The 18,771-nt window shown below is 40.0% G+C and overlaps 1 protein-coding gene, 1 long non-coding RNA gene and 1 pseudogene across 2 annotated transcripts; all 3 read right to left on the reverse strand.

Annotated features, from left to right (window-relative positions):
- Positions 1–450: 450 nt before the first annotated feature.
- Positions 451–11,330, reverse strand: LOC116706686 (apolipoprotein B-100-like; annotated as a pseudogene).
- On the reverse strand, positions 11,020–15,572 carry LOC116706687 (apolipoprotein B-100). The gene is made up of 16 exons (XM_032543632.1): positions 15,502–15,572; positions 15,260–15,407; positions 15,001–15,153; positions 14,623–14,747; positions 14,423–14,508; positions 13,882–14,317; positions 13,686–13,800; positions 13,458–13,604; positions 13,158–13,369; positions 12,841–13,036; positions 12,572–12,751; positions 12,279–12,482; positions 12,009–12,176; positions 11,693–11,898; positions 11,200–11,382; positions 11,020–11,102 (listed from the first exon to the last, which is right to left on the reverse strand). The coding sequence occupies exons 1-15, from the start codon at positions 15,570–15,572 to the stop codon at positions 11,358–11,360; spliced, it is 2,472 nt and encodes an 823-aa protein (XP_032399523.1). The 3' UTR covers positions 11,020–11,102; positions 11,200–11,357.
- Positions 15,573–15,776: 204 nt separating this feature from the next.
- Positions 15,777–16,474, reverse strand: LOC116706420 (uncharacterized). Its single transcript, XR_004336231.1, has 3 exons — positions 16,391–16,474; positions 16,167–16,196; positions 15,777–15,883 (listed from the first exon to the last, which is right to left on the reverse strand). It is a non-coding gene; the product is annotated as an uncharacterized LOC116706420 (long non-coding RNA).
- Positions 16,475–18,771: the final 2,297 nt, after the last annotated feature.

The following is an 18,771-nucleotide window of genomic DNA, read 5'->3' on the forward strand; positions in this document are numbered from 1 at the left end:
ACCTTGTATGCCGCCTGGCAGCCACTGACATTAGAGCTAACAGATCTACCGCTACAGATCGCTACAGATCAAACAATGTTTGGATACATTTTACTTTACATACTTTATTTTTTTTAAATTGTAAACCTTGTTTTTACAGGCAAATGGACATGTGTGTTAAAGACAAGATAATATTATATGCCTATATCCCATATCCCAAATTATAAAGTGTATAAAACCTAACCCTAAACCAATTTAAGTAAAAAAATGTTGTCATCTTACTTACAGATATAATTAAATATAGACTTGTTATTCTGCAACCAGCTAAAAATGTTTAACTGGTAGTAACTGTTTATGCACGCATTGCAGTTTATAGGCACTAGAAGTCTATAATCAGTTGTTGATGTCCATGCTGCAGTAAGGTAATAATCTTAAACATTGGGGTTAATAAAGAATTACTGCACAACACTATTTAGTTAAAACACTTTATTTTACACCAATATACAAAAAGAGAAAAATGACACTTGCAACACAGACTGTATAGGTTGTTATAGGCATTTTTGTTACTTGTAATAATATGTGTTCAACTTTTAACATCTATTTTAAAATAAAACTGAACATGATAGTTTATGTTCGTCCATAATCTTTTTATCTATTCTTTGTGTTTTTTTATGTTTTGAACACTTACAAATTTAAGTTAAATAATACTGTAGCCATTCAAGGAGAAGCATTTTAATCTTTTATCTTATTGGTGAAGGTGGAATCAAAGATTAATCTCAAGCTTTCCACCCATAACCTTTACATAAGACCTGTATTGAGCAGGAGCCTGCTGTAGATAGTCAGTAACAGCATAACAAAACTGATTCACAACAGATCTGAAAATATCCAGAATGTAATTAATGGTGCCATTTATCGACTCAATGTCCACAGGTGTGTTTGCATACTTGGTGATCGTTTTCATTAAGCTCACATGTTTGTCATAGAAAGCATTAATGTAGACAGCAATGGCATCAAGGAAATCAGACTTTAGTGTGGTGTCAAAAAAGTCCTGAGCTTTGTCAATAAAGAATTTTAAGGTGTCACCCAGTTTTTCTAGGAACATGTCTAGACTCTCTGGGTTCCTCAGCAGATCTACAATGGGATTAAGCATAGCCTTTGCCCAGTACCTAATGTCATCAATTATTTTGGCTCTAGCCATGACGTCACCAATAGGCATTGTGACCTGAATTTTTCTGGTCATGCCAAACATAGCACTGGAAACATATTCTACATTAACAGCCACAAGGTGCATTGCCTTCTCCAGCATAGTAGTGATGTTTTTGGTCAGCTTATTGAGCACCTCAATGAGAGGGGTCATCTCCTCAGAGCCAGGCAGTTTCACCTGGGTCTCCCTCAGGACCTTGATGGCATCATCCAGAAAGACCTGAACAGTCTTCTGATACTGAGCGACAGTATTCCTAAAGAGGATGGACACCTGGCTTAGATGTGGGGCATGGTTGTTTGCAATGTTGTGGGCCTCCTCAGTGTAGCAAATAATACTATTCTTTAGCTGAGCAGCATGTTTGAACAGTTGGTATTTCTCAAAAAAGTTAGACAAACAAGAGGTGATGGCAGAAAGTCTCTCTTGTAGAACCCTAAGCATAATGTTAGGGGCATCCATGTTGACGAGCATCTTCAGATTTGTTTGATCAGCATCCTTGGCAGAAGCTCTGATGGTAAAGATATCAACATCTTTCGCAGGATCAGACTGTTAAACAGAAAACAACAAACACAAAATAAGATTTAAAACTCTTGATCACTGTAATTGTGCAACTATGATAACAGCATGAACTCCTTACAGCATGACGACCATGAAGCCTGGCTTTTATCGGATATGGGGCCCTGCCATGGAGCTGCAGACCTAGAAAACCGGTAGATGGAATAGAAATTGTGGCACTGATTCCATCTTTGCGGACAGCATAACGCAAGTTCATGTCAGTGAAGGTAGGACTGGTTATGTCCACATTTAGGGTGAGACGGGAGTCACTGCAAAGACAGGCAAGATTGTATTACTTTTCTGAGGTAAAGAAGCCAACTTTATCCAAGAAACAGAACTATTTAAAAGAAAAAAAAATTACAAACATCTATCATCATATGTGTTTTCTTGGGATATGAGTAAAAATGTGTGATCCTGAATACTAAGATAAATAACAACTGTACATTCCAAAACATATCACAAACAATACAGATTTATTTTATATTTTAATTACCTCAGGGTGTGGGAAAGAATGTGTTGAATGTCCAAGGTCAGATCGGTATGGGTGAAAACTGCCTTCCCAGCCAGGCTTACGTCAGCATGTTCAAAGTTTACGGTTATGGAAGCTGTTGAAACACACTGACTTCAATTAAAACATTAAATAAAATGGAGTTTTTTATGTCAGAAGAATAAGTTATACTATATGCTACAGAAAAAACAACTTACAGTCCATGTCATATTCCAAGAAGACAATGGCAGAGGTGGCAGAGGACCTACAGTTGACTTTAAAGATAGGAGCACTGCCCTCTACCTCAGCTGCTAGGTTTGTGGTGTACAACGGGCTGACAAATTTGCCATTGGTAGATATCTTCTGCTTGGCAGCTGTCACTTCAACAACGGTCTTCTCAAAGATGGTGAGGTCCCCATGGCTGCTTGGCTGAGACATATCAATCTCCATATCAGCAGTCAAGGAAGAGGTCAGGGCAAGATCAATGGTAGCCTGGACAACATGCTTCCTGTTAGTGTTGAAAGCAAACAAGTTTACCTCATTGTTGCCAGTGTACTTCAGCACTGCATATACACGGCTCAGGGAGGCTTCAACAGCAATATTCTCATTTACATCCATGCCCATGACTTTGGTGGCACCTTGGTTAAGCTTGGCATCAGCAATCACATTGGAGGTGGAGCGTAGGCCATTCTTATTCAGATACAGATTAGCGTCATTATCCAGAACTCCCAAAGTAGATAGTCTTCAAGCACTGTGCCATCCAAGTTGGCCTTAGTAGATGACTCTATGGAAACATACTCAAAGCTTCCCTCCAGCTTCAGACTGTGGTCTGCTTCAGCCTTTCCAACAGCCTTGATCACAGGGAGATTGAAATCACCCTTAATACTAAAGGTGGAGACAACATTTGCTTTTGTTTTGGTGTCTGCAAACAAATTTTGGTTTGCGTCCAGTTTGAGTATGGGCAGGGCAATCTTTGCAACAGTAGCCAAAGAGACGGCAGTTTCAAAAGTCTCAGTACTCATGCTGATGGAGCTGTCATGAGTACCTTCAATGTGGTGATTTTCAAGGGACAGGGAATTGGCCAACTTGATTCTTCTCTTGGTGGTCAGACTGGTGGTGCCATCAAGTTTGGCTTTAAGACCCTCAAACACAGAGGCTGTGGTAGCTCCCAGATGGAACACAAGATCATCCTCAGCATACATTCCAGCATTGACATTTAAATTAATGAATGGCAGACTTGAACGACAGCTCTGTGATCAGGTTACCCAGAGAGGGAATCTTGGTCAGACCCATCATATCAAGGGGGGCAGCCTGGCTTTTCTGGTAAACCATCTTGGTGTCAACATTAATAGTCTGCTCAGTAGTAGTCAAAATATATTTCAGCCCGGTTTGGTCGTACAAGTCAAGATCACTAATAGCTGGGGTATGTAAATCAGCAAATGGAATATAAATCTCAGGAATGCTGATGGGCCTAGTCAAGAAATCAAGGTTTGCCTTCCCTTCTATAGCAGCAAGGATGGCAGCTTCCCTCTCATTGTTGTCTACAGTGAAGTTCCAGAACAGTGAATAGTGATCAAGATGGACCAGAGCGACAATGTTCATATGTTGTTTGTCAGGCCTGAATGTTGCAGAGTAATCATTCTGCAGATTAATGTTGGCAGTAGGGGCATCATTGAAATTGACCTTGGTGTTTCCCTTATTCTGAAAGCTGAACACAACCTCTCTGGGACATAGAGCAACATCAACATTATTGTATAGAGCTCCATTGACAATACCAATTAAATCTGCGCTATGGGTTGCCTTCAGCGCAAGCTTCCTGTCATGCAGATTGGCATTTACTGATCCCACTAAAAGGTTGTTTTTGATTATTGGGCCCTCCGCTTCAGAGCAAATATCAAACTTGAAATAGCGGAAGATAAACAAGTCAGCGCTTAGGGTCTGTCTCATCTTTAAAATGAATGTATCTGTGTCACCAATGAAGGTCAACTTGACTGTACTTGGATTGACAGTGACTTGCAAGTCACTCTTGTGAGTACTGTCATGAGAGTTCAAGGTGGTAACACCTTGATTACCAACAGTTATTGTAATAGAGGCACCTTCCTGTCGGGCCACAGCTTTTTGAGTTACAGATGTCTCACCAGTGAGGCCCATGATGGGACAATTGAGCAGATGTTTATAGGAAGTGTCAATGGTGGCAGAAAAAACATCCTTGGTAGCTAAGAAAGCTTCATTTAAAAGCTCAGAATTGTAAGGTGATGTTGTGACTTTCACCGTGGTCTTGGCTGAGGCCTGGGCTGAGAAGTCATAAAATGTTACAGATGCATGGTGGTCCAAGGCAAGAAAATTGTGAGTGAACTTAAGGGTCTCTTCAGCAATCACACTATGCCCATTGGGAACAGCAATACGAGCAGTGGAATCCAGGTTGAAATTAAGGATTTCATAGTTGAGAGATGTCCCTTGGGAAGTCAGAAAAGCCGTCAGCTGAGAAGTCTCATCTACATAGAAAGAGCTCTGAACTTCAGCAGCGTTCCTAACAGTGTAGATAGGGGAGTTGACTTTTATCTCAGCACTCAGTTTGCCAAATCCTGGAATCATGATCTCACTGGGAATGACTGGCATCTTAAATGTTGGTAGTTGAAGAGTCTTTACAAGTTGCTCTGCTGGAATATAAGGAAGACTGGGAAAGGACAGCTCAAGTAAAATAATCTCAGGAAGCAAAAACTCAGGCAGGGAAGGAAGGTAATTTATAGTCAGGTTTTCAAACAAATCACCCAAGTCAAACATCTTTACCTCGAAGTTGAGAACGAAATCAATTAAGTCAATGATTTTCTGTTTAATGTCATTAGTCGAGATGGTGGTGGCTTGCACAGTGTGGAAGTTCAAGATAGTGAACTCGGGGATGTACAGCTGAAGTGGGATTTCAAACTGGTGAAGCAGATCTATGCTGAGCTTCATGGAAGGCACAGTAAGATCAGTGAGAGGAATGGTGAAAGATGGCATTTTAAGCTTGGCTTTCTTCAGTCCAGTAATCAGCCCCTCAATGATCTGTAATATCTCACTGACAATGTTTTGCTGAGGTACCACCTTCTTAATGATCTCAACCACACTGGTGAACATATCAGTGGCAATGGTAATGAACCCAGCATAGCACTTTTCTGCCAACTGCAGAAAAGAAGCCATTTCAGCGTTGACATCCAGTTTTGCAATTTCATGCTTTATAATTTCAGCAAATCCGTTCAGAGCCTGGACATAGACATCCTTCACATTTTTTACAATTTCTCTTAGCTGTTCAACAAAACCCCTTAGAGAGGTTAAGACAAAGTTGCCAAAATGTCTTGTTGCCTCCAGTCTCTGGGGGATTTCAAGAGTCCTGATCAGGTCATTCACATAAGCAGTGTATTTAGCTGTTATTTGATTGGCAGAATTCACAAAGTCATTATAATCAAATGAATTAAATTTCTGCTCAATAATGCCAATATATAAATTCAACTGTGAAATGATATCCTTAATTTCAGTTCTTTTCAAGTAGTTGATAGCACTCTGGAAGTATTGCATGATTTGGTTAAGAACTTCAGCATCCTTCACCATGTTGGCTACAGCCCTGAAGGTTTCCTCAATTCTGAATTGCTTGATGAGCTCAACAGCCTTTTCCAAGACAGCCTGAACCTTTATATTTGCTTCAAACTTCATGATCAACTCTCTCATCGTGGCATAGAATGTGTTGATCTCACCTAGGATGTCAAGATCCAGAATCGTTTTCCTTATGTAATCTGTTATATCGCTGAAAATCTCTGTGGGAATCAAACTCACTAGTTCCTCAATATGAGCTTTAAAGTTGATGGATGAAATGAACTTCTTTAGCCCAACAACAAATGTCTGGATGTCAAAGGTCTCAATTATGTGTTTCATATCACTCATGATGGTCTGTAGTTGTTTGTTGACTTCATATTTGGAATCAATGTCATGCAGGAATTGGATGCTGCTCCCTTTCAGTTTTTCCAGGTCAATCTGCTGGATCATCTCCTTCATGGTATTAATCACATACACAACTATTGCCCTGATGTCATACTCCTCATTAATAGCATTCAGATGTTCCTGAATCATCTGAATGAGGGTTTCAGGGAGGGTGGCACTACTAATAGTTTGCTTAATCATACCAGCAAAGTGTTGGATATAAACCATGAGATCAGGCAGCAGTTTCTCAACAGCATCCTTCAGACATTTCAAAGAGGCTTCCAAATCCTCCATCGAGATTACATAGTTGTGGGAGAAATCATTTAGGTTTTGTTTCAGTTGAATGAAGTTGCTTTCTACATTGAACTGAGCAAAAAGGTGACTTACATGTTGTGAAAGAGCATCAAGTTTAGTCCAGATGTCTTCATTGTCAACAAAGTTTTGCAGTGTTTCTGCAACATGTAAAACAAGCACCTTGATACTTTCCAAAAAAGCAGAAATACTTTCAATTATAGGAAACTGAAATATGTGAGTATTTGTATTCTTGTCATATGTAAGGAAGCCAGAGATGGTGAATTCCTGTTTCTCTGTGGAGTCTGTACTGAGGATATTTGTGAGGATGGTGCCAGAAGCCTCAATTCCAGTTCTCTCAGCAGTATTGTAAATACTCAGATCCTGATTGAAAATGTGGTCATTCAATTTAGACTTCATTCTGAAACTAGTCTTTTGCTCTTGGAGGGACAGAACAGTATCCATGCTGTTGTCAATAATTGTCTCAATGGCAAAACCGGCATCTAGCTGCTGGTTAACTGATGCCCTGCATTCATGTGAGCTAGCAAAAGCCAGGGGCTGTGCTTTAAGGAGAACCTTGCCATAGAGCTGGGCGCTGTGCTTTCCATACATGGTCATGTCTCCATCCGCATTAAAAATGGCATCAAGGTTGAAATCAAAAGGAACAATGCTGCAATGGATGGTGTGGTCAAAGCGCATTGGCTGTGAGTTGAAACGGGCATCGTTGGTGATCTTAGCAGCAAGACCGACAACTTCAAGCTCGGTGTTGTGACTCATGTGAGTTCCAAGGAGTTTTCCAGTGGTGCTGCACTTTGCATTAGCAATCATATCAGCATAATTTACTTGATAGTTGTGTTTGATCTCTTCTGCACCATAGATTGCTTTCAGGCTTCCGGTCAGGTCCATCTTGTAAAGCTCTGCCCGCATCTGAGCCTCATTAATGAAGTTGACTGCCAGAAGTTTCAAGTTGTTATTAACATTTGCAGAAGCAGTGTAGGGTTTTAGGTCAATGATGATATCATGACTGTAAGAGGCATACTCACTGGCAGAGGCTTCAGCCTTTGAGTTAAAGTCAAGGGTAGAGAGAGTAATGGTCAGAGTGTTGGTATTATCAACCTTGATGTCAGGCATTGCAGCCTTGTTGGTAATGAATAGAGTTGCTCTTGAAATATCTAGCCCAGCATTGAAGGTGTTTTCCAGGGACAGGGGGCTTTGGAGGGTGGTTGTTCCACTTGTGGTCAAACCGTCCTTGTCATTTTCAGTGTAGCCTGTGAGTAGCCTCATTCTCAAGAAGCTTCATGGTAGCATCACTGTTTACAGCCAGACCATTGTTATCAAGAGAGGCAGTCAGCAGAGAGTAAACACGGTTTCAGAGTGGTCTGCATTTGTTTCCATTCTCATGACAACTTCACCAGCTCCAGCAGAGGCTTCAGCCTTGTTGCGGATCTTCATGCCGAGAGCAAGGGCATTGGCATTACATTTCAGTGACAGCTTGCTGTCTTTGAAGGAAAGTTCAGCAACATGGGTCAAGGTGTCTTCAAAGGCATTGGGGGTAGACATAACTGAGAATTCCCCATTGGCATAGGTTGCTGCAATTGTGTTCTGGGCATTAACTATGGTGGAGTCAAATGAAACAGTAGAATCAATTTTTGCTTTGGCCTAGTGGAAAAATGGAAAAATGACTGGGATGAAATAGTCTTGCCATACAGGGTCCCGCTGTGAACTTCCTCAAAGTTGTACCAGCAGAGATTTCTTCAGTGGTTTAATCCAGTATACTAGTGTGCTCTAATTCAAATTGAGCCCAAAAAGGGGGCTGTGACTTCAATCTTGCTGCTTGATTAAAATTGTTTTTGTTGATGTGTGCATCCTCAACAAATTAATACTGGCTTCAAGGAATTTATGCGTTAAAGAGCTTTCAAAGGGCTTTGATGGAATCAGTAGTGGCCAACATTCCGAGCCTAAATAAAACACAAAAGAAAAAAAATTAGTTTGATAGCAGCTGATGAATCAGGGAACACTGTAACATTGGGTACTGAATTAAAGTCACATTATTTCATATCACTAGTTAGTGTGAAAACTAAAAATTTTACTAGAGTGAACGTCACATACTTTAACTGTTGTTAAGAACTGTCAAAAAATCCCTAAATCTTTGATAGATTTACTTTAAATCATTCAATCTTTATGGAGATGTCAAGTGGGGAGGTTTCCCTTTCACATCAAACTTAGTGAGTAGCTGGTGTCTCCAAAAACATCTTGCCGGCAGCCATTGAGGTTCCTGTAAATGTTGCTCTTCATCAGAGTTGAAACCTCAGCTTTCCCAAAAAAAGAGGAAGGGACAGAGTAAGGCTCTCAGGGGACAACAAGCTCTGGGATGGGAATTTGCATAGAGACGATCTCCAGCCCAAAACAGAGGTAGGGGACACGCTAGGTGTGGTTAAAGTGGTGGAAAGTTAGCTTTTCGTTGATCTTCCTCCGAGAAGGAGAGGGATAGCAATGGTGATGCGCTCATTGTTAAAGTGGTAGAAGCCTTTTCCTCAAATGTTATGAACAAGAAAGGTAAAAATCAATAAACCTTCAATAATATTTTCTAAAAGTTAAGATATTGATCACTGAGTTCTTTCAGACTTACGTATTGAGGAACAGTGTCTTTGGTAAGGAAATCTCAGGCATATCAGGCACTCTGAAGCTCTGAATGTAAGGGATATCAGCCCCATACTTTTCCATGTAGTTGTTTGATGCCTAAGACAATGAGAGCCATTATATAAATATTAGTTTATGCATGCTAAACATTTTTATCAAAGAAAATGTAAATAATTGTTAAATCTTAGATTCCTACCTCTACAAACTTCTTGAAGATGTGACGGACTTTCATGTCAGTCTGCCCTATCTCCATGTCAAGAAGTTGGTTGCCATAGTTCTCAACAATATCAGCATTTGGCAGGCTGGTGGTCTCAGTTTTCACATCTGACTTGAGTTCAACCTCAAACTTGCTGGCATCTGCAACGATAGAATACAATTAAGTAAATTCCGTGACAAGAGAAAGTATTCCTCTAATCCCCAGGTTAGAATTAAGCCAGGAGTAAATATACTCTTAAAGGAGAAGTGTTTCCGGTTGTTTGTAAATTTGGAGTTATGTTAGTTGCAAGAAAATGAAAACAATCGGTGCTGCCTACACGTGTTATCCCCCTGCCAGCGTTAGCACCCAGCATGCCTAAACAGGGCAAGTTTTAAACATATGTTTAAAACATGTTGAAAATGTCATTAAAAGTGCCTACCTATGTGCAGTGATTCCTTCTGACTGAACACATTGAATCTGACTGCTGTAGCTGTGAAAGAAATGCATGAACGTTCTGCTAATTCAGTTGTGTTTAGTTCCTGTGTTAATACTGCAATGAGTGATTTGGGACCGTCTACAAACTACAACACTGTACAAACACAATACAAACATATTTAAAAAAATAACCACATGCTTATTTTTTAAATTAAGTGCTGTAGTACAAATAGCAGGAGGCTGTGTTGTAGTTTGTAGATGGTCCCTAAGCTCTCAAACTGCCTCTCAACACAGGAACTAAACACAGCTGAATTAGCACAACTTTAATGCATTTATTTCTACTGCAGTCAGATTCACTGTGTTCAGTTGGAAGGAATCACTTCACATGGTTGGGCACCTTTAATGACATTTTGAACGTGTTCAGAAGCTTAAAACTTGCCCTGTTTAAGCCTATTTGGTGCTATCGCTAGCAAGAGGATAGCACGGTGTATGCAGCACCGATTGTACCGAATTCTCCTTTAACAAATCAAATTTGTAATTTTCTCTCAAGAAAAAGGGCCCTTTATTATTGGTACAATCTAAGATATAACAAACTACTAAATCATTTTCATATAATATTCTGAAAAATGGCTAACTTGAAAATAACTTTACCATATTTCATTGTGATTTTCTGCTCAGAGGTGGCATCCATGACTTTGATTTCACTCTTAACCTCCAATTCCAATTCTTCATCATGTTTCATCTTAGCTGTGATGGTGGCGTCAGCATTGAATAAAGGGACAAGAAGTTGGACTTGCAGCATACCTTCCTTCATGGCCTTCAAACTGAAAAATGTGCCAGTGAGTTAGTATAATCTTAATGATGAGGGTGACAATAATGTTGTTTTATGAGGCTTCAGGGTTTATTTCTTACTTGACACGGCCAACTACGGAGAGCCGAGGTATGTTCTTGTTTATGAAGTCAAGAGAGATGGAGTGAGTTCCTTTGCCCTTGATATTTCCATTGATAACGCCCAGCCTGAGTCCAGCCTCCCCATCATAGTCAGGGATCTGGATGTCCGCTGTGATGACATTCTTTCTTCTGTTATATTTCATGATAGTTCTGGCTTCAGTGGGCTCTGCACCTGTTGACCAACCAATATTTCACAACTCCATAAACATTTTTGGCCCCACTTAAGCTACCAAGAAGATGGAACGTTTTTTTTTTTACCATATTGTCCATATTGTACATTACCTTCAGCCCTCAGAATAATCTTGACAGAGTCAACATTCTGCCGGCTATCTTCTCCCTCGCTAAGGAGCTCATAGTGAACAGTGGCTGTGTACTCAGTGACTTCACCAGTTGGATGGAGCTCCACAGCAAATCTAATAAGATAATAAATGAAATAAGTCAGAATTTCTCAGTAAACTAATTTAATTTGTGAGATACATATTTGCTGGTGGTTCAGAGAGTGTTGCTTACTTGCTGTGTCCTGTGATGGGGAAGTAGGGGGCTGTCTCCTGAGAGAAAGCATCAGTGTACTGCAGAGCAGTGCAGTATTTCATTCCAGCAAAGACAGTAGTGCACTCACTAACATCAATCTTTTCCACCATCATAGGGGAAATGGTCTTCACATCTGATCAAGTGACTGACATCAGGGTGTTTCTATGTAGGAAAGTTACATGGATAGAAGTACAAGATTGAAAAGTGTAAGATTTTGTAAAATATCTGTATGAGGCCAAAGCAGATGTAGCTGTACCTGCAACTATTAATTGCTTTCTTGGTAAGTAAAGTTAACTTTTACAATAACATCTCATATTATTTAATTAGAAATTATTACAAAAGTAAGCTTTCTGTAAGTACTGTATGCTATCTTTGTAATTAACAATGCTCGCACTTGCACCATACATTTACTGTAAGTAGGAAACATTCTTGCCATATGTGATAATGGCCAAGAACTCCACCTTAGACTTACGTCATTTTGATGAGCTTTGTAGGACTTATTGGAGCAGGGATGGTCAGCTTGACATTGCCACTTTCCATGGAGATCTTGGCACTGAGCCCACTCTTGTGGAAAATGTTGGTGTGCATCTCAAATCCAGAGTTTACATATTCAGGGATATGGGAGCCAACCTGAGTTACAAGTTCAATGCCCCCAGAGGGCATGAAGGTAACTTTGCTCTGTGGATGAATGTAGACATAGGTGACTTGTGTTGAATAGACATGAATATAAATCCATAGTTAGTCAGTTGTAAAACATATTTGGGGTTTTTGTTTTAAATCTTACTTACCATGTCACGAGCAATCCTAAATCCACCCTTAGTACCAGGGGTGAAAGGACCAGACAGTGCAATCCTCAGAGGCACCCCAGTGAGAGTAGGCAGGAAGAATTCATTGTCCATGAAGATGTAGTGGGCAAAGAATGTGTTGTCAGCCTTGGCCATCAGTGCCTTAATGATCTTTGGCAAAGGGCCCATAAAAACACAAATGTAAGTCAAGTGATAAACAATAATTATTAAATCTGTCAGATATTTTAAGTGAAAATAACTGGTTTTGTTTACATCAGTAGGGAACATCTTGAGCATGCTGTCAATCATCATGGCTGCAGAGTAGGCCATCTCTGTGATTTCAGTGGTCCTCAGATATCCCAGCTCATTTCCCAAAAGTCTCAGATAAACCATTGCCTCGGGAGACTGTGCCGTCTTCATTTCCCTCACAAGTTTATTGAGGTTGCGCCCAATCTCCTTCATCAGGTTTTGGGAGGCCTATACATAAATGTTCATACTATATTACTAATTTCATTAAAGTTGGTACAAATCCAACTTCATAAAAAAAAACTGATTTCTTTGATTACCTGTCTCCTCATTCTGTCCTGTTTCAGAGTAGGCAGCATGTTCTGAAGGATCTCATTGACTCTCAGTGGCATTTTGTCAGAGGCAAAGTACATTGTCTTCAGGGCAGTGTCAGGGAAGAAGCCATTCTCTCCAAACAGGGCATCAACAGTTGGCTCAAATCCTTTGCCCTCCATAACAACCTGTAAATGTAACACATGCATTGCAGATTACAACAGAACTCTGGACATTATCCTCTTAAACTTTGATCAAAATTGCTTAAAATGTTTACCTCCATCATGTCAATGTCAAAGCCAAATGCCTTCAGGGTCATTTCAAGCATGACTTCCTTGGGCAGGTAGCTGGTACCCTCAAAGATCATGTTACCCTCCACAGATCCGATCATGTAGTGGCGAGAGAACTTAGTTGGGTCCATGGTGGGCCCAACCTCATTACCCTGCAGGGCATCACGAATATTTTGTCTTAGTCTGCAGGGAAGAAAAAAGAATATTACTGTTGTTGTATAACATCTGGTAGTGATCAAATTGGGACACTAACAACACCTCACAACACATTTAAGAAATAAAGCTACAGATGCTTTTTGCTTACTCTTGGGTCTCTGCCTCAGTTGAGGACAAAAGGTTGGTAATGTGGGAGATCACAAAGCTCTTGATTTGTTTGTCCTGCTCATTATGCAAGACATCAGCAAGCTGGGCCAGTTCAGTGGGCTGGGGGTCCTTCATAAGTACCAGATATGCGGCAATGCGCTTTTGCAGTGGGCTGGCACTGTCCAAAAGCACCTGCATGAGAATCTCTCTGCCCTGTGACCAATAGACATCAATAAAATGAGTATGCAGTAGAAACAATTATTCCAAGGATGTGCCAAACCTTTGAAATATTTTGACATGCCTCTTCAGGGACGGGAGTCAGCCTGAACACTTGGATGGCCGCCTGCTGCACAGCCAGGGATGCAGCAGGTTGGTTCACACACTGGATGACAGCAAATCTGAGTGTGGGGCCAGCAGATACCAGAGCTGGAGCCATGTTTCCAATAACCTGGAATCAATGGACATGTTGTATTCTGCTTATTGGAGTTTGCAGTCATTTAAATGTTAAGCTTTGTGGAAGGTTACCCACTCTCAGTGTCATGAAAGTGTTGTCGTTGTCACCAGAACAGTCACCCAACTGTGCAGCCAAGAACTCAGCAACAGAGTATATCTCAGGGATCAGTTTTCCCTCGGCTTTGTAAAACCTGTTGAAAAACATATATTTTTTTTTAATTCAAAGTTTGTGTATATTTTTAGAAAAGATATTTGGATTAAAGTGTGGTTACCTCTTGACAACATTGCTCAGGGCATACATGATGGGCTTGCTGGGCTTGTATTTGGCCATCTCGAGCATGTCATTGATCAAGAGGGCAGAAGGATTGGATACGAGTCCCATAGCAAAGACTCCGGCATCAACCTCGACTGAGGAGGTATCAAAAGTCCTGAGGATCTGCATGATGGCACTGCTGCACTCAGGGGTTCCACACTGGGCCAAGACCTGGTAGGTCAGGACAGGGGACACTGCAAGGGCCTCAGGAATGGCGGGACTAAGGGTGTCAGTCTTCATTCCACGGACCATGGCAACAATGTTGTGGAAGAGATGGGCCCTCCTCTCACCCTTGGTCTCGGGAAGAGTGGCCAGTTCTCTCAGGAGGTTCAGACCTGCATCTTTAACACTCTTGTCCTCAACAGCCTCCATGTGAAGACCCAGTTCAACATCACCTGTGATACACAAGTGAAAGTTTGGCATAAGTTATTCATATCTCTAATACCGTTTTTAAAAAATTCCCTATGAAAAAAAGAACATAGATAAGAAGAGGAGCTTACTGCGGTCAAATACTCTTTCATTGTGATGAGAAACCTCAACCAGAGTCAGTTCCTGCTTTCCAACATTGGTAACTCCACTTTCTCCCCTGTGAAGACAATACAAGGTTGAAAAGTACATTAGAATCCTTGGACAACACTTATCAGTATCTACATTTACATAATGGAGCATAGTAAATTGTATAGTGTGAGGGTAGACTTACTTGTGAGAGAAGGGAATGAGGATGTGGTTCTCAGTGCAAGACCCAGAGGTCATGTGTTTTTTCTCGTTGTCAAACTTGTAGTTGCAGGTCTGGGTGCTTCTGATTAGCTGGGCAAGAGGGTAGTGCTGAAAGACAAAGAATGTACTTTATTTTAGTTTTCCTTCTAACGATTTGAACAATATTGTTGATGCTATAAGTACTGTTGTTGTTTGCTTTTACATTACACTGCAGAGAGATTACATGTGCGACAAACAAAATAAGTACATTTCTGTGATTTTTGTTATATCTTGAGTCCGTTAGGCTAGAAAAAAACAGTTCAGGACTGGTGTTTATTTCATTTTACACCAGATTAACCCGTGTCTCGGTTGTATATCTTACCATGCCAGAAATAAGCGCCAAGGGGCTGGTGTGATCTCTCATGGGGCTAAATTTGTCACATCTGGACAGGTCCCTGGTGAAGCTGATGTCAGTTGCAATGTCTTCTCTAGCATTGATGGAATAAATGGTCTTGCACTTTCCGTGGATAGTGGGCTGAAATAGGTGTGAACAGAGGCATGGATATCATTTCTTTTGTTATGTTTTAGAAACGTAAGGGACTGTAATGCGATTATTTAGCATACTGTAGTAAGATACTTACCATATTCTTATTTTTGTCTTCTTCCAGTAAAGGCACAGCCAGGGCGGAGATGATACCCCTTTTGATGTTCATAATTGTTGTTGTCTCACCGTCCTCAGGATACAGTTTCACATCGTACACACCATCAACCACAACCTTTAGAGGATATCTACAGAAAATGTCAGACTTTTACCATGAAAACCTATAGCAAAAGTGTTATAATTTCACAATGTTTGTTCATGTCACTGGATTATATAATGTACCTCTCCATTTCAGCAGCAAAGACATCAGAGCTGGCTGCAGGACTGAACACAGGTTTGCCCGCTGCGTCCATGTCGACCACCTCGCTCAGGCTACAGCCAGTGGTGCGGATGATGAAACTGCATGTCTGAGGCACTTCAATTTCAACCTGTTTTAAAAGATTATTTTAGCTGCTAGACATAATGTGAAAGAACTGATGTACATTAAATTGATTTATTAAAATGGAGAATGGTAAAGGAAGAATTTAGCTGTCAAAGCACATGGCATGTACCTTGCAAGTGGTCTTTTGTCCATTCCTTAGATGTGAAGCACCACTGATAGCATTTAAAGACTCAGCTTTGTACAAGTATTCATACTTGTGGTGGGCTTTGTATCTTTGGTTTACTGGTAGAGAATATTTTAGATTATTAGATTTCAGTTTGCTGCGATTACTGTGAGAAAGCAAAACACAACATTGCGCCTAGCAATTCAGCAATGATTTAATAAGCGCTACATGGATAATACATAACTTAGTGTTTTCAAACAGAAATTAGAGGAAAATTGCATCAGTAGTTCAGGTTACCTCTGACCTTTTAAAATATAGTCTCAGTTGTAGATTTCCTGAACAGCTGCAGTGTAATTATCATGATCAGGTTGTGTAATTAACATAAATAATAGTGAAACTTACTCAAGCAGGTTTTCTGCTCCTCTTGGGCATCTGTAAAGACAATCATAAGAAAATGAGATTCAAAACTTGGTTTCCTCTCACAAGAAAACTACTTTACTTCAAAGAGAGATCGGAAGTTTCACTTTGTTTGTTTTAATACTGCTTTAATACTACTAATATATCATCATATATTCATAGCATCTACAATAAAAAAACAACAAGATGCTAATTAAAAAATGACTCACAAGCCAAGGTAGCTAAGGTTAGGAGTAATGAAAGACAGAACTTCAAGTCCCCCATCATGGGCTCTCCAACTCTCCTTTGTTCTCCTTTGGTGAGTACTCAAACTTAACCTCCTCATCGGCCTTTTATTACCAAAGGTGTTCTGTAGGTAGGAATTACATACAGTACTGTGCCGGCTCCAAAGTCAACTCTATATGTACATGTGGAGGGACAAAGGCAACTAGTTTCATAAGGATTTTCTTGAATTGATTGTGAAGTTTTCCTCTTTTTGTGTTGATATGTGTGAACACTTTTAAGTAATAGTCTGCATAATATTTAAAGTTACGAATGAACAGAAACACTCACACTAAATATAACTCAACAATTCACATACTCTGCATTACTGCTGATGGGTATAATTTTAGACTAAATGCAATTAGATGGGGCATAGTTTTTTCAATGACAGGTCTTCACATCTAAAATAAATACTTCACATTGTCACATTGTAATATAACATCATTAAAGTTCTGTGTGGGTTTCTTAATCCTTCCAGGTTTTCCAAATCTCATTACAATAATTGCTAAAGGGACATCTTTGTAAAGGTTTATGTCAAAACTACATCTGCGCCTGCACATTTCAATCAACTACTAAGTTAATCTTTTGCATGAGATACTCCTCAGTCTTATCGTATCATGGCTTCCATCGATAATTTCAATGTTAATCATACGTACAATTTTAATCTTGATAATCAACAGCCAATATTAAATATTTAAAACACTGAGCTTTTTAGTCTCTTAATTTTATTTTGTGTATAAAGCTGAGAACCAAATGTACATTGCATAATCATATGATTAAAATGCTTATTCAAAAGCATAACTCAGAAACTGTGGAGTTATGCCCCCTGGTCACTTACGGAGTTCTAACACTGAACTTGAACAGACATGATGGTGTACACAGTAAATTAGGTTTTACATTCTCTGAACTGGTTATTGCTTCTAAAAGAGATATCATAATCTACTTGGGGCCATAACAAATGGCGTAGTAAAATGATCTTAAGGCATACAGTAGCTGTTCCACAGTTATTAATAATATGCAAACCATGACCTAAATTACTTGTAGAACACACTTTACTGGATAGCAGGGGGACAGTTTCAAAAGAAGAAATGTAATTAACAAGCCAAATTAGCCCTCTTAGCTAAAATTGGGGGTGGCAGTAGCTCAGTGCGTAGGGAGATGGGTTAGGAACCGGAGGGCTGCTGTACGGACCAAAGTACGGAGTGTGGATCGGCAGCTGGAGAGAAGCCACTTCACCTCCTGGGCACTTCCAGGTGCCCTTGAGCAAGGCACCATTCTCCCCAACCGCTCAGGGTCCAGCCCACTCATTTCTCCATTTGTGCATTATTAGGTCGTGACCATGTGTGTGTATTTCAGGCCTGTGTGTAGTGGTTATTAACAGAGTGCAACTTGTAGTTTCCCCACTGGGAATGAATAAATTATAAATTATAATAGTTACTGTAGTATAAAAAACACACACACACACACACACACACACACACACACACACACACACACACACACACACACACACACACACACACACACACACACACACACACACACACACACAGTACCATTACAAGTCCTGCTTTCAAATGTGCGTTTAAATAATGTATAATCTGTCAGGTGCATGTAGTAGTACAATGTTTGGTTACACTTTACTTGAAGGTAGCTACACAAGAGTGACATTACACTGTCATTAACATGTCATAAAACATTATAAACAAGTCAAAAACGTTGATGACATAACACTTTCTTTTAGTAAGTGTCATTTGGTAAGTTAGTAAGTAATAAGTGTCATTTTGTCATGATGAGTTATGGTCAGGGTTAGGGTTCATGTGTCATGACTGTGTCATGTCACTTTTAGTTAGAAAACTTCAAGTAAAGTGTTACCCCGTGTTTTCTTCTAAACAAGGAAGTGCACAGTAAGGCATGGAAGTTGTGAAAGCTGTCAATATCTAATTTAAGAAAGGCGTATCATGTCAAACTGCCTTTTAGCCCATGAGTGAGGACAAATCACAGATTTCACCATTAGATGGCAGTGAAAACAATGATCAGTGATCTGTATGTGCTTTCTCTAGCCTGGAAGGGCATAAGGCAAGGGGCCCTGTAGTTTCCTGGTAAACAAACACAGTACTGTTTACATTCACATTGTGTGTATCCTTGATGTCTAACAAACATGTCAAGTGCATTTCCTTCAAAATAAGACATGTCTTAACTGTAATATGCAATTACTTTCCACTGCACTTTAATTCGGATAGTTTCTGCCCAAACTTTTATTTGTACTGCCTTTAAATCATTGTTATACTGCTCATTTTAGTGTAACTTATTATATCTATCTTTAAAA

The sequence above is a fragment of the Etheostoma spectabile genome, chromosome 18 (genome assembly GCF_008692095.1).
Source record: "Etheostoma spectabile isolate EspeVRDwgs_2016 chromosome 18, UIUC_Espe_1.0, whole genome shotgun sequence".
Taxonomy (NCBI): Eukaryota; Metazoa; Chordata; class Actinopteri; order Perciformes; family Percidae; genus Etheostoma; species Etheostoma spectabile.

Excerpts from the sequence above, each read along its gene's own strand:
- LOC116706687 (XM_032543632.1), bottom strand. The coding sequence starts at position 15,572 with ATGGACGCAGCGGGCAAACCTGTGTTCAGTCCTGCAGCCAGCTCTGAT. Across the intron at positions 13,370-13,457 it reads TGACTCCCGTCCCTGAAGAG|GGCAGAGAGATTCTCATGCA; the intron begins GCATGTCAAAAT and ends TATTGGTCACAG. Across the intron at positions 11,899-12,008 it reads TTAGGATTGCTCGTGACATG|AGCAAAGTTACCTTCATGCC; the intron begins GTAAGTAAGATT and ends ATTCATCCACAG.